Source organism: Bombina bombina, unplaced genomic scaffold (assembly GCF_027579735.1).
Source record: "Bombina bombina isolate aBomBom1 unplaced genomic scaffold, aBomBom1.pri scaffold_455, whole genome shotgun sequence".
NCBI classification, from domain to species: domain Eukaryota; kingdom Metazoa; phylum Chordata; class Amphibia; order Anura; family Bombinatoridae; genus Bombina; species Bombina bombina.
This window is the reverse complement of record NW_026511120.1, coordinates 95431-122500: the sequence shown is the minus strand read 5'-3', so window position 1 is coordinate 122500 and position 27070 is coordinate 95431. Positions and strand designations below refer to the sequence as shown.

The following is a 27070-nucleotide window of genomic DNA, read 5'->3' as shown; positions in this document are numbered from 1 at the left end:
GTTAGTCTGTCTCTACCTGTGTTTGTGTGTGTGTGTGTGTCTGCCTCTGGTTTTATCTATCTGTCTGAGTTAGTCTGTCTCTACCTGTGTTTGTGTGTGTGTGTGTGTGTCTGCCTCTGGGCCTGTGTGAGTGTGTGTGTGTGTGTGTCTGCCTCTGGTTTTATCTATCTGTCTGAGTTAGTCTATCTCTACCTGTGTTTGTGTGTGTGTGTGTGTGTCTGCCTCTGGTTTTATCTATCTGTCTGAGTTAGTCTGTCTCTATCTGTGTTTGTGTGTGTGTGTGTGTGTGTCTGCCTCTGGTTTTATCTATCTGTCTGAGTTTGTGTGTGTGTGTGTCTGCCTCTAGTTTTATCTATCTGTCTGAGTTAGTCTGTCTCTACCTGTGTTTGTGTGTGTGTGTGTGTGTCTGCCTCTGGTTTTATCTATCTGTCTGAGTTTGTGTGTGTGTGTGTCTGCCTCTAGTTTTATCTATCTGTCTGAGTTAGTCTATCTCTACCTGTGTTTGTGTGTGTGTGTGTGTGTCTGCCTCTGGTTTTATCTATCTGTCTGAGTTAGTCTGTCTCTACCTGTGTTTGTGTGTGTGTGTCTGCCTCTGGTTTTATCTATCTGTCTGAGTTTGTGTGTGTGTGTGTCTGCCTCTGGTTTTATCTATCTGTCTGAGTTAGTCTGTCTCTACCTGTGTGTGTGAGTGTGTGTTGAAGATGGGGGATACACTAAAGCGCCTGCGTAGAAATTACCTTGGCTTTGGAAATTAAATCCTAGTAGTCAACAAGTGAACTGAATTAGATAATGTGTGTACCAAAGCGCCAAAAAGGCTGGGTCTGAACAATGAGAACTATAATACAATGCGAAAAAAATAAAATGAAAATTACACTTTATTTACAAACATACATGGATCCATGTAACAAACAACTTTAAAATTCAATAAAACAATAAAAACAATTAACATGCAAATAGTTGAATATTAAAATCAAAGGCAATGTACTCTTGCAAATGACTAGTGTGATGAACCGAAGTCTGCTGGTGCCCCAGCTGCTACCTTTTATATATTGCTCTTAAAATTGGAGTCGCGGTAGCCTCTAGCTAATGTTGGAAACTTCTTGTGACTTGTAATGATTCTGTTCAAATTTGTATGCAACTAAGTGTTTAACATATATCGATCCTAATTGTTGAGGCGATTTTGACAATTGGTTTTAAATGGCCTGTCAACAATCCTACAATTGAGAGGTTTCAAAAGAATTGTTCAAATGAGAGGTATCTGTGCGCAAATAGTGTTTTGCAAATAAGTATAAATATGTGAAACCCTGTGTCTCAATCCTGTGGACTTAATCCATAGTGAATGGATGTAAACAAATTAATGCGCAAAAAATAATAACAATAAACTAAAGCTGGTTGACAGATTAGAAATTATATGCAGTCCAAATAGATTAAATTACAATTTAAATAGATGCAACTTCTTAGATAATTGGTGTTATAAACAAAATAAAAATCAACACAAAAATAACTTTGAAAGGGTGAAAAAAACGTGAATGTCACTTTCCAAATTAAATGTCACTATTCCAAAATATTCCAAAATATAATTTGATAATCCGAATGATAGTGCTGCAACAGTCAAATAAAAATATCAATATCAAAAAATATATAAAGAGAAAAAAAAAAAAAAAGAAAAAAAAAATCAGTGGCCACTGTGTTAAAGATACAAAATGGGCAGTCAAAACCCTACATACAGATCTTCCTAAGGTGTCATAGTCTCTTTGTAGAAAACGTGCCTGCAACCACAGCAGGAGCGGAGTGGTTGTTTTGGGGGTGTCTTGGTCTTCTCAGACGCTAGGCAATCCAAAGTAGTACCTATAATAATAAAAACATACAATAGTGCAGAGGGTATTTCCCAAATTTAGTAAATGAAAATGAACTCACCAGTCGACGCGTTTCGGTCTGTATTAGACCCTTATTAAGACTGGATTGTGTAGTTTAGAATGGTCTTTTATACCGGTTTTGGTAGATGTAGACCGGAAGTAATTGCATACGGTTTCGTGCACTGAATTAAAGTGCTTATTTCTAAATAATGCTTGAGATTAAAAGCAGCTTTTAATAATTGTATATCCAATTAACCCTTCTTAGATCTATAATATTCGCTTATATCTATATTTATTGTGAAAGAAATCTAACCGGCCTCAGAATCGTAAGCTGTTAACTATTTCCGGTTTCCTTAGCATACTGCTTCCGGTTCACATCGTAACTTGTTCAAAGATTCTTAACATATACATATTTATTCATAAACAAATGTGTTCACAAATGATATGTTCAGACCCGGCCTTTCATATTTCAATTCCTTTAGGTCATTGGTCTCTAGATCGTATAGATCTTGGGGAATTAAAGCTTCAATATTTATATTAAAGTATTTATATTAAAGTAAACAGGGATAGTCGATATAGTCATATAAGGGATTATGTAATATTAAATATTACCTTAACGTGGCTTATTCCCACGATATCTTATAGTACCATATAATTCGTTACAGCCAGTGTGTGCATATTTTCACAATGATCGCGACTTCTTATGTGTATTTGTCAGATTCCATTAATAGGTGTGTGATTTGCTATCATATTATTGGTTTAGAAAAGAAGGAGTGCGAAAAGGCAGTTACCTTATTGGTTGAAATTTATTTTCATTAAAGAAATGATATTATTGGTGTAGAGAAGAAGGTGTGCGAAGAGGCTGTTACTTTATTGGTTGGATTTTATTTTCATTAAAGAAATGGTATATGAAGCTTGAACAGTTTCATTTAAAGCCGATAAGCCTTTAGTATTTATGAACTATAGCTTGCGTTGTCAGAAGAACTCATATTCTCAGTTTCGTTTAAAGAAGCCGGCAAAAAACTGACACGGGCTTTTCTGTCTGTTTCAAGTAGGGAGAGTACATCAAAATGTATCTGAAAGATGGCTACATCAGGGTAATAGATAGTTGGAATTGGTAGCCGCTTTTTTATAAATGGGCCTTTTTACAATTCAATGTATAATATATACTATAATGTACCTAATTTCTTGTGGTAATATAGCATGCCCTAGAGAGATTATTATGGAGATAATTTATGTAAATTACAGATGTTGTATGAATGATTCATACGTTATAAGGATCCCTTTTAGGTTAAGTAGAGGGAGGTTATAATCTCCTAACAGAGTGCTAATTTAACATTAAACAATAAAAATAAAATAAAATAAAATGAAGATTAAAATAAAAATAAAAAGTAGTCAGATTCTTTGTTCTCCTAACATTTCTAGAGCGCCAGTGGTAAAATGACTTAATATTGATAATATATTGAAATATGTATATACGAGGCTGAAAATAAAAATACAGTTAATTTAAAGCTGGCTAATTAGTAAGGAGGCTTCGGTAAGTTTGTAACGGACTTTCTAAGGATAGTGTCTATCTAGATAGACTCATTTTCGAATAATATTAATTCATAAATACTTATGTCAGTAGAATTCTAGATGAGGCAATTTGCTTAGTATAGGGAGGCTTTCTGCTACCTAGTGTTAACTATCTGGTCACAGAGCAAATTTCTTAGGATAGTGGAAGCATACTGCCTCCAGGTATTGTTACCTGGTGACAGAGGACGCGATATTAGTTCCAACAGAGGAGTATCCACAAGTTAAGTTTAGAGTTAGAATTTCTCTGTTGTTTTTATGGTGTTCTATTTAAGACAGTAATCTGGGGACCTTTAATGGCCCATCAAGGCCATATGTTTGAACTGGATTCTAGGTGCTCATATATATTCAAACTGGGTGAAACATGATTTCAAGGTGTTCTTAGCTTACCCTAGGGATATATCAAAGGATATCTTATTGAGCACCAAGAGAGGTGACCCAGTGTTTATCATATTTTATAACTAAGAGATAGAGAGAGGTGACTTAAACAATTTGGATGTTTCTTTCCAAAACACCCTCATTCATGTGCATTCTTATGGGGTTTTTGTAGACATATCCTGGAAGTATTTAAATGGATGATCATTTAATATTTACTTTTGGCCTAAGGGTTCAACAGGTGGGAGAGGTCTTCTTTATTATTAAGACATCTTCGGTATAGACAGTCCATTAGGAATATCCATTTGGATTCGCTGGTTAGAAGTAGTTTCTCAAAGTTATCTGTCTGAGTTAGTCTGTCTCTACCTGTGTGTGTGTGTGTGTGTTGATACAATATCTGATGAGGTTTTATTTAGTTCTTCTTCCCTATTAGCGAGTTCTATATTCACCAAGCTTTTCTGTTTCAGTGTTTTAAACTGTGTTTGAAATAAATCCAGGCAGGATTCGCTTCCTAGTATCATTACTGTGCCGTTATTATATATATTTATTGTATAAAGCGTATTTTCACAGTCTTCTCCATCGTATACAATTATCTGTCTTCCGTTCCCATTTCCCTTTTTTTGAATGTTAATAAAGTTTTCCCGTAAGGTTTGGTGCCAGGCATCTTTTTGCTCTGTATCTGTCTGAGTTAGTCTGTCTCTACCTGTGTGTGTGTGCCTCTAGTTTTATCTATTTGTCTGAGTTACTCTGTCTCTACCTGTTTGTGTGTGTGTGTGTGTCTGCCTCTGGTTTTATTTATATTTACCTGTGTGTGTGTGTGTCTGCCTCTGGTTTTGTCTATCTGTCTGAGTTAGTCTGTCTCTACCTGTGTGTGTGTCTGCCTCTGGTTTTATCTATCTGTCTGAGTTAGTCTGTCTCTACCTGTGTGTGTGTGTGTGTCTGCCTCTAGTTTTATCTGTCTGTCAGAGTTAGTCTGTCTCTACCTGTGTGTGTGTGTGTGTGTCTGCCTCTAGTTTTATCTGTCTGTCAGAGTTAGTCTGTCTCTACCTGTATGTTGTTTGTGTCTGCGTCTGGTTTTATCTATCTGTCTGAGTTAATCTGTCTCTCTATATACAGATAAGTCCTGAGACAGCGCTCATTTGTCAATCACTATATACAGATAAGTCCTGAGACAGCGCTTATTAATCTGTCTCTACCTGTGTGTGTGTGTGTGTCTGCCTCTAGTTTTATCTATCTGTCTGAGTTAGTCTGTCTCTACCTGTGTGTGTGTGTGTGTGTGTTGATACAATATCTGATGAGGTTTTATTTAGTTCTTCTTCCCTATAAGCGAGTTCTATATTCACCAAGCTTTTCTGTTTTCAGTGTTTTAAACTGTGTGTATAAAGCATATTTTCACAGTCTTCTCCATCGTATACAATTATCTGTCTTCCGTTCCCATTTCCCTTTTTTTGAATGTTAATAAAGTTTTCCCGTAAGGTTTGGTGCCAGGCATCTTTTTGCTCTGTATCTATCTGAGTTAGTCTGTCTCTACCTGTGTGTGTGTGCCTCTAGTTTTATCTATTTGTCTGAGTTACTCTGTCTCTACCTGTGTGTGTGTGTGTGTGTGTCTGTCTCTAGTTTTATCTATCTGTCAGAGTTAGTCTTTCTCTACCTGTATGTTGTTTGTGTCTGCCTCTGGTTTTGTCTATCTGTCTGAGTTAGTCTGTCTCTACCTGTGTGTGTGTGTGTGTGTGTGTGTCTGCCTCTGGTTTTGTCTATCTGTCTGAGTTAGTCTGTCTCTACCTGTGTGTGTGTCTGCCTCTGGTTTTATCTATCTGTCTGAGTAAGTCTGTCTCTACCTGTGTGTGTGTGTGTGTGTGTGTCTGCCTCTGGTTTTGTCTATCTGTCTGAGTTAGTCTGTCTCTACCTGTGTGTGTGTCTGCCTCTGGTTTTGTCTATCTGTCTGAGTTAATCTGTATCTACCTGTGTGTGTGTGTCTGCATGTCTACGTGTCTGCCTCTGGTTTTATCTGTCTGAGTTAGTCTGTCTCTACCTGTGTGTGGGTGTGTGTATCTGCCTCTGGGTTTGTCTTTCTGTCTGAGTTAGTCTGCTCTACCTGTGTGTGTGTGTCTGCCTCTGGTTTTATCTATCTGTCTGAGTTAGTCTGTCTCTACCTGTGTGTGTCTGCATGTCTTTGTGTCTGCCTCTGGTTTTGTCTATCTGTCTGAGTTAGTCTGTCTCTACCTGTGTGTGTGAGTGTCTGCCTCTGGTTTTGTCTATCTGTCTGAGTTAGTCTGCTCTGCCTGTGTGTTTGTGTGTGTGTCTGCCTCTGGTTTTGTATATCTGTCTGAGTTAGTCTGTCTCTACCTGTGTGTGGGTCTCTCTGTCCCTGCCTACCACCGCTTGCTGCCATTTGAAGAAGAAATTTGTATTTCTTTCATGTAATTAGCAAGAGTCCATGAGCTAGTGACGTATGGGATATACATTCTTACCAGGAGGGGCAAAGTTTCCCAAACCTCAAAATGCCTATAAATACACCCCTCACCACACCCACAAATCAGTTTTTACTTCCTGGGCGTTTAGGAATGAAGCTTCGGTTGTTCAGATTTGCAAAGCAGCAACTTGGTCTTCTTTGCATACTTTTACTAAATTCTACCATTTTGATGTGTTTTCTTCTTCTGAAGCAGTTTTTGGTAGAAAAGTACTTCAGGCAGCTGTTTCAGTTTGATTCTTCTGCTTATAATTTCAGTTTTTTTCATTATAAGTTTTAAACTTTGTTTGGGTGTGGATTATTTTCAGCGGAATTGGCTGTCTTTATTTTATCCCTCCCTCTCTAGTGACTCTTGCGTGGAAGATCCACATCTTGGGTAGTCATTATCTTATACGTCACTAGCTCATGGACTCTTGCTAATTACATGAAAGAAAACATAATTTATGTAAGAACTTACCTGATAAATTCATTTCTTAGCAAGAGTCCATGAGGCCCACCCTTTTTTGTGGTGGTTATGATTTTTTTGTATAAAGCACAATTATTCCAATTCCTTATATTTATGCTTCGCACTTTTTTCTTATCACCCCACTTCTTGGCTATTCGTTAAACTGATGTGTGGGTGTGGTGAGGGGTGTATTTATAGGCATTTTGAGGTTTGGGAAACTTTGCCCCTCCTGGTTGGAATGTATATCCCATACGTCACTAGCTCATGGACTCTTGCTAATATGAAAGAAATGAATTTATCAGGTAAGTTCTTACATAAATTATGTTTTTTAGGTTGGAGAATACTTTTATAATATTTTAAACTTTATAAGTATATGCAAATAGTGTTTTTATAGGTATTACAGTTGTATAATATATTAAAATTAAGTTCAGAAGAGCTTACAAAAATTAAATGGCCTTGCGTTTTACAGATGGAATACAATCTTTTTCACAAAATGGCTTTTTTTAACCATATTTTCTATTTTAACTCTGTATAACTATATTCTTACACTGACATAGGTGTTTTCATGACACTGGTATTCCCTGTGTATCATGAAGTGATTGTGTTTATCTTGGTCTGTTTGATTGTATGTACTACATGTCTCTTGTTGTCCCATCTGTCAGAACACTTGTCTCATATGTCTCTGCGTTCTGTCTGTCTACAGGCTGGAGCTCATCACCAAAAGCAGTTTCAAAATAGTTTGAAAAATGCACATGAATTTCTTCGTATCTCACAGGTGAGAGTGAAGTAGGAGGAGAGATAATGGTAAAGGAGCAAACAGGGTTAGATGTTTTCTAATTACCTTTTGCGTTGCAGATTCCAGATAACCCTCCTAATTATGAAAAGTACTACAGACAGATGAACAAGGTAATTTGTTTTGCGGGGATGGCTGCAGAATGGTAATTCCACCTATTCATCCACATTACAATGCTAATAATTTACATTACAATACTACACAATCACATTAGATAGTTTTTTGTTTGTTTTAAATCTGTACTGTTTTATCATTTAAAAATAAAAAATAAAGGTTTTATATCACTGACTCATGTGACTCAAAAGATATAGTCTATAGACTGTAAGCTCTTTGGAACAGGAACCTGCTCCTACTGTAATGACTTGTTTTGTCTTAACACGAATCTGTGTCTCCCTACTTTTATAACCAGCACTAAGACATTTTGTGGCACTATACAAATAAATGATAATAATCATAATAATAATCTAATTTGCCAAAGCCAGTTAAAGGGACAGTCTAGTCAAAATGAAACTTTCATGACTCAGATAGGGCATGCAATTTTAAACAACTTTTCAATGTACTTGTATCTTGGTATTCTCTGTGGAAAGCTAAACCTAGGTAGGCTCATATGCTAATTTCTTTTTAAAGACACGATGAGTCCACGGATCATCATCCTTACTTGTGAGATTTCACCTCCTGGTCAGCAGGAGGAGGCAAAGAGCACCATAGCAGAGCTACTATATATAGCTCCTCCCTTCCCTCCCACTCCAGTCATTCTCTTTGCCTACGTTAGTACTAGGAAGAGGTAAAGTGAGGTGTTAGATTACACTAAAAATCTCAGGATTGTGTGCAAAAATATGAATAACCAAACTCCTAAACCCTAAAAGATCCCCTACAATTAGGATAAATACAAAGTTAGACACAACACAATATTTAGGAGCGCTCAAAAGGCTAAAGGTTAGTAAGTTGACCAACAGACAGTTATAATTAAACCATCAATACTAGTAATTTAGATAAATAAATAAGACATTAATTAATATAGAGGTAATATCATTATAGCATATGATGTATAACTAAGAGGTAATGTTAGTGAAGGGTAAAACCCATATAAGCAGATAAGGAAACACAATACCCAAATAATAAAAGAGCAATAATTTATTATACCTAAACAGTAGTGCAAATATATGAGCTCAATATCTGCTACCTAAATTGATGACAAATTGATAAAGAACATAAAAAGATATTTCGGACGTCTCCGATATAAAAAAGCTAAAAAATATGTTGAGAATAAAGGATTCGGCCAGATGGTAACAAACAAGTATCTGAAAAAATTGTTACAAACTTCAGATAAGGGTAACAGCTGAAGTTCACACAGTCTGATTAAAAAACGTGTCGATCCTTAGGCACAACGGTGTATTTTTACCTGGCTACTCAGGAGTGGTATAGACCCAGAGGACAGCCAGCTCGATTAGCCGTTCAACCTCTGTGTAGTCTCTTCCTCCATCCGTTATGGTCACGTGAAAGGGTCTGTTAGACTACTCAGCTCCTATTGGTCAGTGTCGCTTACACACGTTCTCCAGCTGATCCGTATGTCCGCTCTCTGTCAGACTAGAGAGAGAAAAAGAAGTATCCGCCTGGATACTCGTATAGTCTTTGTGACTTGCTTGAAATAAAACTTATTGCAATGCTTGGTGTCACTACCCATTGATGGAACAAGGCAGGTTCAGCAATAAACCAAACGAAGGCTCCAGTTAGTTGTACCAGCTGATATGTCAACTTTAAAGAGGTCCTGTGTCACATCCCAATGACACCTCTGTTAACACAGAGAGTATAAATGATTAAAACAGTGAAAATAATTCTGGCTGCATCTACTTTAAAACATCAACGTGTTTCTCCCTACATGAGGGCTTTTTCAAGATGAGAAATTGCAGTCCAGGGCTTCCTTTTAAATCTGTCCCAACTTTTTCATTGGTTAAAATTCTTAATCATTATTAAAGGTGGTATTGGCAATATTTTCCCAAAAGAACAAAAAGGTGGTATAGGCAATATTCTGACAGGAAAAAAACTAAACTAAAATTATTATAATCACATGCCAAAGTGATACTTTTTATACAGAGTGATTTGTTATAAAGTGAAATGTTATATCTTCCACAAATATAAATTTTATATATATATAAATACAGTATATATATAAATATCCAAAAAAAGAGAGCACTCACCAGGACTTATACTTTAAAGCATTCACAGCTTTATTTTAACAAACCCTGCGTTTTGCATTAAGTGGTGCAGCATTTTGAATAAATGCGCTCTAGATTTGATGCTTCTGGTCATTGAAGAAGTGAGAATATTACTGGATAAAGTCGATGTCGAAATACAACAATTTGAATTCACACATATAACAACATTAGAAGCAGATCAAGAAAACAAATGGTTAGAAAAATTAACCAAACAAGTACTGGATTTCGAAACAGAATTGCTAACTTTCAAGAATCGGAAGTGGGATGCTGTAGAATCTGACTACAAAGAGAAAAAGGTCTATAGGTGGTTACTTTCGGCAGAAGAAAGACAGAGGACCTTTGAAACCAGACCTAGGAGACCAAGATTCTACAAACCAAGAAATATGACCACAATAGATTCTTCTGGCAATAGCACTGACTCAGATGGGATAACATCTACTGAAGCATCACAGAGATCATTCGATGGGGGGATTACTACAAGATCAAAAAACTTGGCAGGCATCGGACGCACATCAGGAGAGGGGGTGGTAAGGGGAAGACCACCCAGAGCCAAACGCAGAATGTAATGAATGATATAGTAATCAACCTTAGCTCATACCAGTTGTCAGCATTGGAGATCAAGATACTAAACAAAGGCTTGTCATTTATCCCAACAGCTTTCTACAAACCCTTTGACATGTACATAGATATGCAAAAGTTTGAACGGAACTTAAGATTGAAGGAGCATTTTGGCATGGGACTTGGGGATACTACTGCGGAAACTGCTAACATTCACAAATTAAAACCTAAAAGCACCTATGATTGTTCAAGTACAAATCCTAGTATTAAAACATACAGTAGACTACTATTGGATGACACAGATAAAATGTGTACATCGGTCAAACCGGTTTGCAGAAACAACTTAACCAAAGAAGAAAAGAGGACACTGGATAACTTGAGCACAAATAAAGATCTAATTTTTAGGGAGGCCGATAAGGGAGGCGCATTGGTCATAATGGACTATTCTTACTACCAGCAAGAGATACTTTCTCAGCTGACTGATACGGCTACATACAAACAACTGACCTACAACCCTACCATATTGTTCAAGAAACAGATAGATGAAGTTTTGGATCGAGCATTTAGGAATGGATGGTTGATGAAACAAGAAAGGAACTTTATGGAAGTAAAGTTCCCAAGGGTTCCGGCTTTCTATACACTGCCGAAGATCCATAAGCACCCAAATCGCCCACCGGGCAGACCTATCGTGTCCTCCATAGGATCCCTCTTACAACCGTTAGCAGTATTTCTGGATAGTATACTCCAACCATGTGTCCGCAATATGCCTTCGTTTCTGTTGGACTCGATTAGTCTGATTAAAGAGATCAAATCATTTCCAACAATCAAGCAACCCACCATATTGGCAACATTGGATGTGGTTAGTCTTTATACTTCCATACCACACGAACAGGGGATGATGGCAGTTCGCAAACAATTGAACCGATACCCATACGTGGGACCACCAATAGAGTTAATCCTGGAGTTATTGGATCTTTGCCTCAGCAGAAACTACTTCAAGTTCGAGAAATCGTTCTTTTTGCAACTACAAGGGACGGCGATGGGGTCCAATATGGCCCCATCGTACGCCAATTTATTTATGGCAGAATTTGAAGAACGAGACACGGATCTATTTCTACACCAACACATTAAATATTTCAAACGCTACATAGATGATTTGATCATTCTATGGTCAGGTACGGAGGAAGAATTAGATGATTGGCATAGGATATTAAACACCATCAATCCAAAGCTACAGTTTAAGATGACCAAAAGTTCTACATCAGTAGATTTCCTCGACCTGCGAATATCTATGGAAGACGGTGTGTTGGGCACAACCTTGTACAAAAAGGAGACAGATAGGAACTCATTGTTGGAGGCTACTAGCTGTCATCCTCCATCACTTAAGAAGGCTTTACCTATCTCTCAATTTAAGCGGGTTATGCGAAATAACAGCAAACAGAGTAATGCCCAACAACAGCTGATAGAGATGAAAGCACGATTCTTACAGAGGGGCTATCAAGAGAAACAGATTAACCAACACTTCCAGAAATTTACCTCCATGGATCAGGATACACACCATAATCTCTAAGTCCTGGAAAATTATGGAATCCTGACTAAAATTAAATGTAAAAACTAGATCCTTATTATTTCTGTTCATACAATTAAACATTTCAATTAGATCTGATTCTGAACCTCTCCAAACAATCAAAATATCATCAATGTACCTTCTATAGAGCACGAGGTTTGCACCATAGCTATTGTCCTGAAAAAAAACCTTCTTCCCAGTTTTCCATGAACAAATTAGCATAGCTTTGTGCAAACCTCGTGCCCATTGCTGTACCCTCAATCTGTAGGTAGAATTTTTTATTAAATACAAAATAATTATTTTTTAGTATGAAAGCAATGCTCTTCAATAAAAAACCTTTTTGTTCTGATTTAATTTCTAGATCTTCATCGAGATATTTATTGCCTGTAGACCCATCTCATGATTGATTATTGTATAAAGTGAAGTTACATCACAGGTTACCAAAAATAGATCTTTTTCCCATTTAATGGTATCCAGAATATTTAGCACCTGGGTGGAGTCTCTCAGGTATGAGTTTAAGTTTTTAACATATTTTTGTAGAAAGGAATCTACGTATTGAGATAGGTTCGAGGAGAGTGCCCCTATTCCTGAAATAATTGGCCTGCCTGGTGGGTTAGTTAGGTCTTTATGAATCTTAGGCAAGAATACAGGGATTTGGGGATATTTTAGGTCTAGGAAATCTGATTCCTTGCTGTTTAAAATTCCTAATTTTTTTACCTTCTGCAATGATCTTTTTTAAGCTTAGCTGCAAATTTGTTAGTTGGATTGAGATTTAATTTTTTATATGTTTTAGTATCGTTGAGTAATCTTAAAGCTTCTCTTTCATAATGGGTTGTATCCATAATTACAATCCCGCCACCCTTATCAGCAGGCTTTATGGTTACATCTTTATTCTTCTTTAAATTATCTAGTATAAGTCTATCCTTTTTAGTCATATTTGATTTAGTATACTTAGATGGCTGACTTTTCTTTAGATCTCTTAGTACCAATAATTCAAAGGTTTCCAGGTTACTCCCTTTGGCAAATGTCGGGTTAAAAGTGGATTTGTTTTGCAATTTAGTGTGAATAAATTTTTCTTGAGTAACACTTGTTACACTATTAGTGGATTTTTCTAGAGGACTTTTCATGAAGTAGCGTTTTAGTGTGTGGTTTCTAATGAATTTTTTAACATGTATATGTGTGTTGAAACTATTTACTTGTACTAGGGGCAAAAGATAATCCAAAGCTAAGGATTCTTTCCTCATCTTCTTTTAATTTTGTACTACTGATGTTAAAAACCCCATTTTTCTTTACCTCCATCTTTTTACTCCTTTTTATTTGTTCCACTTCCTCTTGTTCCTCTAGAGGTCTTTTTTGTTTGTCCAACTTATTTTGGGATTTTGTCTTATTATATCCCTTGATGTGCCCTCCCTCAGAGGGCTGGTCTCTAAAATATGAGTCTTAATTTCTTTTTGTTTTGGTGTTTCTGTCTTATATTGTTTTAGCGGTGTATATCTATTTTCCACTGGTACCTGCCATCTGTTATCATTTTTCCAATGCTGTCTTTCATTTCTATAAGGCCTTGGTCTAGTCTCATAGTATCTATTATCATAATTCCTATTATTTCTATAATAATAGTGTTGATTCATGTGTTGTTCATGTCTGTTTTGATAAAAAAAATCATCTCTATTGTATATATTTCTAACTACATTATAGGGACCTGGTCTCCATGAATCATTCAATCTCCTATTTGTATGATCATAATTTTTAGGTTGAATGTGGTTCTTTTTCTCTTTTTTCTTCTTAGAATGTACCTCAGTCCATTGATTTTGGGTTTTTGCTATTTCTATATTTTGAACATTAGTTTCAATTATATCAGATTTTGAATTAATTGTATCTCTTTCTAATTTCTTCCATCCAAAATATCTTTATTTAATGTATCCAATCTTTCAATCATTAACTTTTGTTTTTCTTTAAACTTTGTTAAAGGTTTTTAATCTTTGAGTTTTTCTTTTAATTCTATTATTTCTTTTTCTAGATCAGAGATAGTGTCTTTTCTAGATCTTTTAAGAATGTACATTAAATCAGTAGAAGCTTTATTTAAAACCCCTTCCCACTCTGTTTGGAATTCCTCTTTAAGAGGGAAAGAACAAGTCTTAACTAATTTCAAACCTTTTGGGATTAAACATTTATTTATATATTTATTTAGAAACAAAATTTCTGTTTTTTGTTTTAGTTCTCTAATTAAAGTTTTCTCCAAATTTTTCATAATATCGTCTAGATTCTCAAAGCTAGGGCAATTTGCATAATCCCACTCTTTATATTCAGATAGTACTTTATACATATTATCCCTAAATTCAAAGATGTCTTCCATAATGGATAACGAGAGGAGAGAAATAAATAATATAGCTGTAAAAAGTGTACAATATAGCTGTAAAAAGTGTACAATTATTATACCTACCATAGGAGAAGAATTGGTGATAAAAGATCTAATTAGATGTACAACTAAGGGAGTAATCTATGTACTGCAGTGTACTTGTAATTTAATTTACTTTGGTGAAACCAAAAGAATGTTAAAAGATAGGATTAGAGAGTATATCCTCTGTATTGAAAAGGAGGCAGAAGATACAAGACTCTATAAGCATATTAAAGAAGTTTATGGAGGGAGAGTAAGCAATCTTAAATACTGTGGTATACATAACATTAAATTAAATTGGAAGGGAGGTAATATAGATAAATATCTCTGAATAAAAGAGACAGAGTATATTTATAAATATAATACTCTTTACCCGGTCGGTTTAAACTCAGAATTGGACATGTCACCTTTTTTATTAGATTAAGTAATCAAAGGGTTAATTTTATATTCACCACATTTGATATTATTAAATAAATTGAGAATGGTGTAACTTTAAGCACCTTACACTAGTAACATATATACTTTTCCTTAATGAAAAAGTCACTTAGTATTTTATCACAGTTAAGATTAACACTTATTTATTCATTTATATATATATATATATATATATATATATATATATATATATATATATATATATATTTGTGGAACATATAACATTTCACTTTATAACAAATCACTCTATATAAAAAGTATCAGTTTGGCATGTGACTATAATAATTTTAGTTTAGTTTTTTTCCTGTCTGTATATTGCCTATACCACCTTTTCGTTCTTTTGGGAAAATATTGTCAATACCACCTTTAATAATGATTAAGAATTTTAAACAATGAAAAAGTTGGGACAGATTTAAAAGGGAGCCCTGGACTGCAATTTCTCATCTTGAAAAAACCCTCATGTAGGGAGAAACGCGTTGATGTTTTAAAGTAGATGCAGCCAGAATTATTTTCACTGTTTTACTCATTTATACTCTCTGTGTTAACAGAGGTGTCATTGGGATTTGACACAGGACCTCTTTAAAGTTGACATATCAGCTGGTACAACTAACTGGAGCCTTCGTTTGGCTTATTGATGAACCTGCCTTGTTCCATCACTGGATAGTGACACCAACCATTGCAATAAGTTTTATTTCAAGCAAGTCACAAAGACTATACGAGTATCCAGCGTGCAATTTGCACTAAGGGCGGATACTTCTTTTTCTCTCTCTAGTCTAACAGAGAGCGGACATACGGATCAGCTGGAGAACGTGTGTAAGCGACACTGACCAATAGGAGCTGAGTAGTCTAACAGACCCTTTCCACGTGACCATAACGGCTGGAGGAAGAGACTACATGGAGGTTGAACGGCTAATCGAGCTGGCTGTCCTCTGGGTCTATACCACTCCTTAGTAGCCAGGTAAAAATACACCGTTGTGCCTAAGGATCAACACGTTTTTTAATCAGACTGTGTGAACTTCAGTAACAATTTTTTCAGATACTTGTTTGTTACCATCTGGCCGAATCCTTTTTTTAGTGGTGGCAATATATTTTATTCTCAACATATTTTTTAGCTTTTTTATTTCGGAGACGTCTGAAATTTCTTTATATGTTCTTTATCAATTTGTCATCAATTTAGGTAGCAGATATTGAGCTCATATATTTGCACTACTGTTTAGGTTTAATAAATTATTACTCTTTTCTTATTTGGGTATTGTGTTTCCTTATCTGCCTATATGGGTTTTAACCTTCACTAACGTTACCTCTTAGTTATACATCATATGCTATAATGATATTACCTCTATGTTAATTAATGTCTTATTTATTTATCTACATTACTAGTATTGATGGTTTAATTATAACTGTCTTTTGGTCCACTTACTAACCTTAAGCCTTTTGAGCGCTCCTAAATATTGCGAGGTGTTAGATTAGATTCTTCAATCAAGAGTTTATTATTTTTAAAGTAGTGCCAGAGTGTGCTGCTTTGTTCTAGGGTGTAGCCGTAGTCCATATCAGTCTCTTCAGTAGAGCTTTTGGTGGCTTTAGAGCAATAGGAACTGGTGGACATAATTTCCACTCTGCCTCCTATACATTGATGCTGCCCTAATACAGATAGCCTAAGCAGATTTAAAGTGTCAGTAAACCTTAAAATTATGTTATATAATTCTAATATAATACATAGTGCAGAATTATATAACATTATATTAGCCTTATCTGTATAAAATGTAATATTCCCTTTGATTTTTTTTTAAAAACGGCTGTTTTACAGACCCGCTCTCTGTGCTCTTCTGAGCGGGTCTGTTTTATTCACACAGCGCATCGTTCCAGCTGTATAGTCACAGCCCGGCCCGACCGCGCCATAACACAAAGTGCAGCTCGCTCCTGCTCTGTCTGACAGCAGGAGCGAGCTGCACTGTGTATAATGGCGTGGTCGGGCCGGGCTGTGACAATACAGCTGGCCCGATGCGCTGTGTGAATAAAACCAAAGGGAATATTACGTTTTATACAGATAAGGCTAATATAATGTTATATAATTCTGCACTATGTGCAGAATTACATAACATTATTTTTGAGGTTTACTGTCCCTTTAACTCAGGCTTATCTTATTCCACAGGGCTATGGGAGGGAGAGGACCTCTAAAACCTGCTGGACTGTCCTGCTGTCGGACAGCATTTAAGGTAAGTGCTAACTTTGTACATTCTGGGGAGCAGACTCAGATTAAAGTGGGCACTTAAACTTAATTTTAATCTTTATTTGAAGTATGCATAAGTCTTCATGTGGGGACATTAATCCCTCTTGTATGGAGGGTTCAGTTTTTGACAGCTATGAGTACAGGCACTGGGGCTGGGAGAAAGCTTGTAGTATCTTACAAGATTTTTATGTGAAAGGCAGTCGGAAAAGGATGTTTTAGCTCCTTTGCATTGTAAATGGTGGTTATGGTTCCTCATTATTTTTGCTCCGTTGTCGGTTAGAGTCATTGGGGAAGTTACGCCCACGATGGGCGGGGCCACGTTTTCGCGCGCTGTTTTAAATTTACTGCGCAGTTTTGAGCCGACTGAGGTGGATGTTGCTCATGTAACTCTACTACCGCATGTCTTTCTAAAAAATCAGACAAGCGGTTGTAGCGTTTGTGGGCTCCTGAGTGTCCTGATCGTTCTTTTCATCTATAAGAGACATCAAATGTTCCGGTCATGGCGCGAGTCTGGTGGCAGGTAGGCACCTCAGGTTTTAGTTTTATTTAACTGTTGGGGAACATTTTTTTCTATTTTACAGTAAAAAAGTTGCGGTTTTAAAATTTAAAGACACAGTAACATTTTCTTTTTTGACCCTTTTTCTGTCATCAAATATTTTGTTAATTATTTGATTAGCTTTGGCCATTTGTTCCTTATGTAATCTATTTTCTTAAGGAGACAGTAACGTTTTATTTATTTTCTTAAAGAGACAATAACTTTTTTTTTTGTTTTTAAAAAAAAAAAAATTTACTTTTGTATTTTAGTATGGACATAGGAGCAGTGCAAAGTGTTACTTGTTCCATGTGTTTGGATGCTAATTTGGAACCACCAATCCCTTTCTGTCCCTCATGTATTGAGAGGGCTTTAAGTTATAAGGAAAAGATTTTTCATAAACAAAATTTTTCAAAGGAGGATGCTTCTCAGGAGTCTAATGATGAGATTCAGAGTATGCCGCAGCTTTCTCCCCAAGCGTCCCAAGATTTAACGCCCGCACAAGCAGTGCCCTGCACTTCTGCTCTAGCACCCGCTGGAGTTACCTTAAAGGACATAGCTGCGCTTATGTCTTCTACAATTTCTGATGCGTTACCTGCCTTTCCTATATTACAAGGCAAACGTAAGAGGAAGGACAACCATGTTGTCCGTGAGGTTTCTGATGCAATGGTGAAAATCTCGGATGTACCCTCCCAGGGAGTGGAGTTAGAGGGTATGGAGGTTCTATCAGAAGGCGAAATTTCAGATTCAGAAAGTTCATTACCTTTGATTGATTCGTAGGTTGTATCTTTCAGGTTTAAACTAGAACATCTCCGCCTGTTACTCAGGGAGGTTTTGGTGACTTTAGATGACTGTGACTCTACAGTAGTAGTCGCTCCTGTGAAGTCGAGTAAATTGGACAGATATTTTGAAGTTCCTTCTTACTCAGACGTTTTTCCAGTACCTAAACGAACTTCAGAGATTATTTCTAAGGAATGGGAGAGACCAGGTATTCCTTTTTCCCCATCTCGTATTTTCAAGAAGATGTTTCCTATAGCGGACGCTATCAGGGAAACTTGGCAGACAGTTCCTAAGGTGGAAGGAGCTTTTTCCACCCTAGCCAAGCGAACGACTATTCCCATTGAGGATAGCTGTGCTTTTAAGGATCCCATGGACAAGAAGTTGGAGGGTCTACTTAAAAAGATTTATGTTCACCAAGGTCTGCTATTGCAGCCGGCTGCGTGCATTGCTACTGTCACTAGTGCAGCAGCTTATTGGTTTGATTCTCTGTCTGAGTCTCTTAAGTCTGAGGTTTCATTGGAGGAGATCCAATATAGGATTAAAGCTCTGAAATTAGCCAATGCTTTTATTACGGATGCTTCTCTGTAAATTACTAAATTAGCAGCTAAGAGTTCAGGGTTCTCTATACTAGCCCGCAGAGCTTTATGGTTAAAACCTTGGTCTGTGGACGTTTCATGTAAGTCTAAGCTTCTAGCTATTCCTTACAAGGGAAAGACCTTGTTTGGACCTGGCTTGAAGGAAATTATCTCTGACATCATGGGAGGTAAGGGTCATCTCCTTCCTCAGGATAAGAGAAATAAACAAAAAGGACGTCAAAATAGTTTTCGTTCCTTTCGCAATTTCAAGGGAAATTCTTTCTCTTCCTCCTCTAAACAGGAAGGAAACTATTTGCAGTCTAAGCCCACTTGGAGACCCAACCAGCCTTGGAACAAAGGTAAACAGTCCAAGAAGCCTGCTGATGGCTCCAAAGCAGCATGAAGGGCATGCCCCTGATCCGGGACCGGATCTGGTGGGGGGCAGACTTTCTTCATTCAGGCTTGGGTGCGAGACGTTCAGGATCCCTGGGCTATAGAAATAGTGTCCCAGGGATACAGACTGGAGTTCAAAAATGTTCTTCCTCGAGGAAGATTTCTTCTTTCACAATTATCTGCAAACCAGATAAAAAGAGAGGCGTTCTTACATTGTGTAAGAGACCTCTCCTTCCTGGGAGTGATTACTCCTGTTCCTGTACAGGAACACGGGCAGGGTTTTTATTCAAATCTGTTTGTAGTTCCCAAGAAGGAGGGAACTTTCAGACCTATTTTAGACCTCAAGAGTCTGAACACGTTTCTCAGAGTTCCATCTTTCAAGATGGAAACTATTCGTACCATTCTTCCATTGATTCAGGAGGGTCAATTTATGACGGCAGTGGACTTAAAGGATGCATATTTACATGTTCCTATCCACAGAGATCATCACAAGTTCCTAAGGTCTCCCTTTCGGGGACAGACACTTTCAGTTAGTGGCTCTTCCTTTCGGACTGGCCACGGCACCCAGAATTTTCACAAAGGTTCTGTGCGCCTTATCTGGACGATATTCTAATCCAGGCGCCATCTTGTCAACAAGCAAGGTCCCATACCGACATTGTACTATCCTTCCTCAGAACTCACGGGTGGAAGGTGAATCTGGAAAAAAAGTTCCTTAATCCTGAAAGCAAGGGTGACTTTCTTGGGAACTGTAATCGATTCTATATCTATGAGGATTTTTCTGACAGAGGTCAGGAAATCAAAGATTCTAGATGCCCTTCAGTCCAATCCTCGACCGTCAGTGGCCCAGTGCATGGAAGTAATCGGACTGATGGTGGCGGCAATGGACATCATCCCGTTTGCTCGGTTTCACCTCAGACCTCTGCAGTTAAACATGCTCAGGCTGTGGAATGGAGATTATGCAGACTTGTCTCCTCGAATAACCCTGGAGCAGGAGACAAGGGATTCACTTCAATGGTGGTTGCCTCTGGATCATCTATCCCAGGGAACATGCTTTCGCAGACCATCCTGGGTGATTGTGACAACAGATGCCAGCCTTCTAGGGTGGGGAGCTGTCTGTGGTCCTCTAAAGGCTCAGGGAGTGTGGACTCCGGCGGAGTCTGTCCTTCATATAAACATCCTGGAATTGAGAGCGATCTTCAATTCTGTTCTGGCCTGGCCTCAGTTGGCTTCGGCCCAGTTCATCAGATTCCAGACGGACAACATAACGACAGTGGCTTACATCAATCATCAGGGAGGAACGAGGAGTTCCTTAGCGATGACAGAGGTAGCCAAGATAATCCGGTTGGCGGAGGCCCATTCTTGCCATCTGTCAGCGATCCACATCCCAGGGGTGGGCAACAGGGAGGCGGACTTTCTGAGCAGGCAGACTTTTCATCTGGGAGCGTGGGAACTCCATCCGGAAGTATTCTCCAACCTGATTCTCAAATGGGGTCGGCCGGAGTTAGATCTCATGGCATCTCGTAAGAATGTCAAGCTCCCAAGATACGGGTCAAGGTCCAGGGATCCTCAGGCGGAGCTGATAGATTCTCTAGCAGTTCCTTGGTCCTTCAACCTAGCATATCTTTTTCCCCCGTTTGCTCTTCTTCCTCGGGTCATTGTCGAATCAAACAGGAGAAGGCATCAGTGATTCTCATTGCTCCTGCGTGGCCTCGCAGGATTTGGTATGCCAATCTGGTGGACATGTCATCCCTGCCACCTTGGAGACTACCATTGAGGAAGGATCTTCTCATTCAAGGACCCTTCCTTCATCCAAATCTAATTTCTCTGAAGCTGACTGCTTGGAGATTGAATGCTTAATTCTATCCAAGCGGGGTTTTTCTGACTCGGTCATAGAGACCTTGATTCAGGCACGTAAGCATGTAACTAGAAAGATTTATTATAAGATATGGCATAAATATCTTTATTGGTGTGAATCCAAGGGCTACTCATGGAGTAGAGTTAGGATTCCCAGAATTTTGTCTTTTCTCCAAGAAGGATTGGAGAAGGGTTTATCAGCAAGTTCCCTAAAGGGTCAGATCTCTGCCTTATCTTTTTTGTTACACAAACGTCTGGCTGATGGAATCTCCCACTTGGAGGAGAATATTTGAAATCTAGAAGATACCCCTGGGTCACGATTTCTAAAGCCCAGGAGTCCTGAACGTCTCTTGCCCAAGCCTGAGCAAAGAGAGAAAGTCTGCCCCCTACTAGATCCGGTCCCGGATCGGGGGCTGCCCCTTCATGCTGTCTTGGTGGCAGCAGGGGGCTTCTTGACCTTCTTGATATCACTGGCCAGGAGTGATATCCCAACAGTAATTGATGATGTTGTGGACTCACCATATCTTAGGAAAGAAAAGGAAATAAATGTCCATCACTCTAGGGTCCCAGCGGCTCTCAACAGGCAACACTTTCAGACCTCTTTCCTAGATAGGTATCATAAGGGTCCGGTGAGACTTGATTTCAATATACCTGCCCCTGCTTGTGACTGTGCCTTTGTGACTGCTGACTCCTACATAAAATAATACATTTGGAGGGACTTCCGGGCGGCGGCCATCACTGGTTGCACTGAGCTTCAGCTCCTGAGCCCTTCACCACCTTTCTTCTTATTTTGGGCTAAACATTTGGCATTACCATATTTAATCAGGTGGAGAGGTTTATCTGAAGACGCCCTGACCCAAGAGATAGGGTTTTGGATCGTGGTGTGGCTCCCAAGCCCTCAGTACCGGACTTTATGTTTTGAGGCCTTCCCCTATTTTTTGAAGCCTCTCTGGTCCCCACAACTGCTGCACCTATTGTGTAGCCAATGCCCTACATGGCAAATATGGAGCTATCAATAAATGAGTTTGAGAGAAAAACTTGTATACTTCTAGAGGAGCACTTCGCAAAACTACACTTACTAATCGTGAGGCGCTTTAACGTGAGGTCATCTACTCTTACCAGTGGCAATGTTGGCCTAACGGATGCAGCATGGGAGACAGATTCCCTTGATGGAGATGATGTACACTTCGTGGAAGAACTTGAAGATCATACTATAACTGCTCCCTGTCTTCAGCTGAGAGCCGCACATGCTGACGGCCAACTTTTACCTACAATGCAGATGTGTTACAAGGATACCGATAGAGGGCTTGTGGATGCAGCTGCTAACGGGAACTATGGACGTGTAAAAGAAAAGGAACCGCTTGGACATCATAGGGGCTATATTGAAAGGGATATCCCACATGGCAGCGACAAACAAGTATTGCCTGGTGCCCATATTGCAGAGAGTAAAGCAGGCGCTCCGGGAGACGTAACTCTACAGCAGAGCCCTGATCTTATTTACTCTCCACGGCAACGAAGAGAGCTAGACCGCGGCTCACGCATGGCAGCAGTGAGACTCACAGGAGGTGACTGGCTGAGCACATCTGCTGATAGCCGACATAAGACTCTATCACACCCGGCATCAAAGGACGCCATTCTTAAAAATGTGGCCCCAATTGGAAACGGAAACTTGAACATGACCACAGGATTGAGAAGGACTCGCCGAGTCGCGCAAGTGGTATGGCGACACTGGATAAGCCCTACCTGGGAGACAACCCCCGAAATAAAGGTCCGGAGCAGCCGTGGAAGCAAGCTGGCGGTATTCAGTGCGCAGACACTGTTCCGGTGTGGTCATTGCAGAGGCTTGATCGGTCTCTGGAGATGTTTAAGTCGCTCTCCGCATAGCGGCCTGTTGATAGCAGCTAAGAACATTCCTGGCTCTGTGGACTCTGGGGCTGCTGTACGCCCTGCACGATCTGGCATAGGCTAGTGGCTGTGAACTTGCGGGGACAGCAGGACATTAAATCTTGGAGTGAGGCCTGGTAATTTTCATTTTTATACCCCCTGAACTTTAAAGTAAAGGTCTCTATTGAACTGTTCCCATGATGCCCGGGGCTGATCTTGCCCTATGGCGTTATTTATTAATTCCCATTTGACAATATGCTTATATTTAGGTTTGCTTCCCATTTGACTTACACGTAATGGTGGGTCTGAAGTTTAAAGTTTGAGGGACACATTTTATTGGGAGGCCACAATACTCCACCTTTTCCTAATCAATAAATGTCTGCATGTTTTTTTTTTTTTTTCTCCCAGATGTACGTCACCAGTATGCTCAATGCTACATATATTCTGTGCTTTGTTCTGTCGTTGACCCGTACTGTTTAACATATCTCTGCTATTACTAATTATAGTGGCTACCTATAAAGCAGGCAATTCACTAACTTACCCAATCTTACTGTGTTTTAGCTGCCTGAGAACACCAGAATCCCGCCATAATTCTTTGCACAGCGCTCTTATAGCCACTGCCGCATAGGCTGTACTTTTATATCTTACGGTTGAGATAATAACGGCATGCCTAGACTGTGGGGATTGAACTGGTACTTTCACACAGCTGACAATATAACCTCACTGGTTTATAGATACGGGGCTGTTCAGGCTCTCTGTCTTAGACTAAGGTTCCCTAACTAACTGATAGTGGGTTGCCCCCCTCCCTGACAGGGTTATAATTTGTCCCCAGACTGAATCTTTGAGATAAAATAACCAGGCTTTTGTGACTTGCCTTCTAGTATTAATAGCTTAGTCCTATCACATAAATACACTCACAGCTTGTAAGCATTTGCCATTGCTCAGGTTTGCTTCACCTCCCCATTCTCAACCATGCCGGACCTCTAATATAGGTAATATAGGGGTTTGAGGAGGAATCCCTTGTGTTGGTATTAGCCCTGTACTATTGGTAATATGTGTTCTCTACCACAAGCCTTAAGATCAAGCTGCCAAATATGTATACTTATACATAAACTCCTCGATAGTCCAGATCCTTAAGGTTCTCTTTAGTAAAGCTCAGTAAGTATATTACTTGTAGGTACTTATTATATCAATATCATATTCCGGGTCCAAAAGTGGCCCTACAGTGCCTTTTCCTCTACATTCCTCACTCCAATCCTCTTTGTTGGTCAGCGACCCAAAAATTGTTTATTGCCAAGTTTATAAAATAGAGAAATGAGGTCTTTAAGTTTTCCTGTTCCTTTGTATCTAGCATGATATATTGATTACTTGTTTGCTTGTTTCCTTTTGTTAATTTCACTTGGGTTGTATATATTTGTGAAAAATAAGAAAACAGAGGTTTCTCTTAGAGACTCAAGAGTAGTCTCCTGGTGTCCATGATAACCCTCTGAGGATTTACACTACAGGGTCCAAGAGAGACCGTATGGGCCATAGTGAGGGTTAACATTGCTTAGGGCATATTGCATGTTACCACAGACTATTTAATATTGTCAACTAAACATACCTTGTCTATATTGTTGGATTGTATTCATATTATGTCCGAAGAAATCTCATTGTCTGCTTTTTTTGACATGTCTGAATTGTATGCCCTGAATTAAACCTCAATAAAAAATATTTATAAAAAATAAAAAAAAATAAAAAAAATAATACATTTGTACCAATGTATTTGCCCTAACACAAGCAGAGGAAATATATGAATTTTGATAACATATGATAACCAACAATGTACACTGAAACAGACAACCTAAAGTGCTTTCCTAATCAAGTACACTAAATATTAGAAATACAGCCTTACCCTTATAATGCAGATATCACATAGAGGGATAAAAACAAAATATATCTTTCTTACAGCTCTTTTAAGGGAGCTTTATAAGTCTCTTGATGGATAGACTTACAATGTTTAAAGGTTTTATTTTGATTAGGATGTGAAGAACTATGTTCACATATGAATTAATATTTACTAATATTTTTAAAACTTAGGTTTATTGATACAAAAATAGCTCTTTGGAAACCATCACCATTTTTGAATTAGAAGAGATGTCTGCCTTGAATTAACCCCTAAGAACTTCTTTAGCATGTAATCCTATGGTTATTGTGTGACTTTTTGTATCTGTGTCACAGGGGGGCTTTCCGTTCAGCACTCGTGACTGTGGTTGGATAGTTGCAGATTGCACAGCTGAGGGACTGAAGTCTGTTATCATGTTACAAGAAAAATGTTCTTTCTTATCAAATCATGTTCCCCGGGAGAGGCTTCAGGATGCAGTGGATGTGGTGAGAGCATAAAATTATTATTATTTTTTTCTATACACCTGTGTGTCTGTTTGTGTGTGTGTTTTTGACCAGGACAGTGCTATCTTCCAGCTGCTCAGTATGAGCAATCCTGATGGTGGATTTGCCACATATGAAACAAAACGTGGAGGGCGTCTACTAGAGCTACTAAATCCATCTGAGGTGTTTGGTAAGTGCCGGAATAAGAAAGTGAAAACATAAATCAGGAGATGGCATGAGTCAGCAACATCTGTAACATTAATATTTTCTCAGTGGCCATAGTTTTTTCCCACAAAAGGTAATAATATGATTTCTTATAGGGGACATTATGATTGATTACACATACGTGGAGTGTACATCGGCTGTCATACAGGCACTGAAGCATTTCCAGGAGTTTGATGCTGACTATCGAGCCCATGATATTAGGTAAAACACATGTCCCTACATGCTTATATACAGCATTAAATAGATACAAAGGTTTGCATGCACACTTACCTGTGTCACATAATAATGTCTGCTTATCATGATGCATGAGCATAACATTAAAACCCACCAAACTGACATAATGCCTTTACATAGATTAGTAAACTTAACTGCTTACTGTCCTCAGCGATACGCTAAATCGTGGGCTGGAATATTGTCGCACAGTGCAGAGGGAAGATGGATCTTGGGAGGGGTAAGTTCAGTGCTCTTCAAGTTGGGACATTTTTCATAACATTTAGTGATTATGTGGCTATATTTCTTCTCCCCCATGGTTTACTTTTGTGCTCTGTTTTGCAGGTCCTGGGGAGTATGTTTTACATATGGCATCTGGTTTGGGCTGGAAGCTTTCGCTTGCATGGGACACAAATACAAAGAAGGGTAGGTATCGTAATATTTTTGGCACAGGTGCCATTAATTAATACTTTTGTAAGATTTACTTGTATTGTGCAGGTACTAAGACTAACACTCATGTTTTGCACAAAATGTTGAAATATCTAAGCCACACATATAATAAGAATATATATTCTTATCTCATTAGTTGCCCTAGGATTTTAAGGGTTGCCTTCTTCATCTTTGTAGTTCTTCCTTTGTGGGATTCATGGGAAATATAGTTGGAAAGTTCTTATCTATCTGTCATGTAGCTCCAGCATTGATGTTAATCTTCTGCTTCGGTATTTAGATGCCCAGAGATTCTTCGTGCCTGCAATTTCCTGCTTTCCCACCAGATGGCAGATGGTGGTTGGGGGGAAGATTTTGAGTCATGTGAACAAAGAAAATACGTCCAGAGCGCAAACTCCCAAATACACAATACCTGCTGGGCTCTGCTGGGTCTGATGGCTGTTGGGTGAGTACAGAATCTTTATTTATTAATTAGAAAATGAATATACATGTACGCTTTGAAAATGCTCCTGTCCTTGCATACCTTTTGCTTTTTCTTTCAAGACGGTAAATAGTGTGTTTTATGTGCATTGTTTGTATAGTTTTTTACTGTTATATTATGACGCTAATTAACAAAAATGTGCCTCTTGCATTTCAAGCAGCAGACTTTATATTTGAATATGGTACAGAATGTTATTACGTATGCTATAGCAATACAAATATTGTGAAATATAATTATAGATTTTTATTATACACTATATCATTATTATAATTTTTTTATTTTTTTATTTTGATATTTTATTAGGTTTTAAGTATAACATATCACAACTGGGGACTCGCAGGACCCCTACACAAATTGGTTAATAGCAAGGGTATGAGTGTACCGTCTAAATATCACATAACAGCAAAATT

The 27070-nt window shown here is 38.3% G+C and overlaps 1 protein-coding gene across 1 annotated transcript in view; it reads left to right on the top strand.

Annotated features, from left to right (window-relative positions):
- Positions 1–27070, top strand: part of LOC128643613 (lanosterol synthase-like) — a 140688-nt gene that overhangs the window by 67482 nt on the left and 46136 nt on the right. The window contains exons 13-20 of the mRNA XM_053696455.1: positions 7422–7493; positions 7574–7624; positions 25151–25300; positions 25391–25487; positions 25618–25723; positions 25908–25973; positions 26078–26158; positions 26460–26624. Of these exons, the coding sequence (XP_053552430.1) occupies positions 7422–7493; positions 7574–7624; positions 25151–25300; positions 25391–25487; positions 25618–25723; positions 25908–25973; positions 26078–26158; positions 26460–26624 (788 nt within the window). The remainder of the gene's footprint in view (positions 1–7421; positions 7494–7573; positions 7625–25150; positions 25301–25390; positions 25488–25617; positions 25724–25907; positions 25974–26077; positions 26159–26459; positions 26625–27070) is intronic.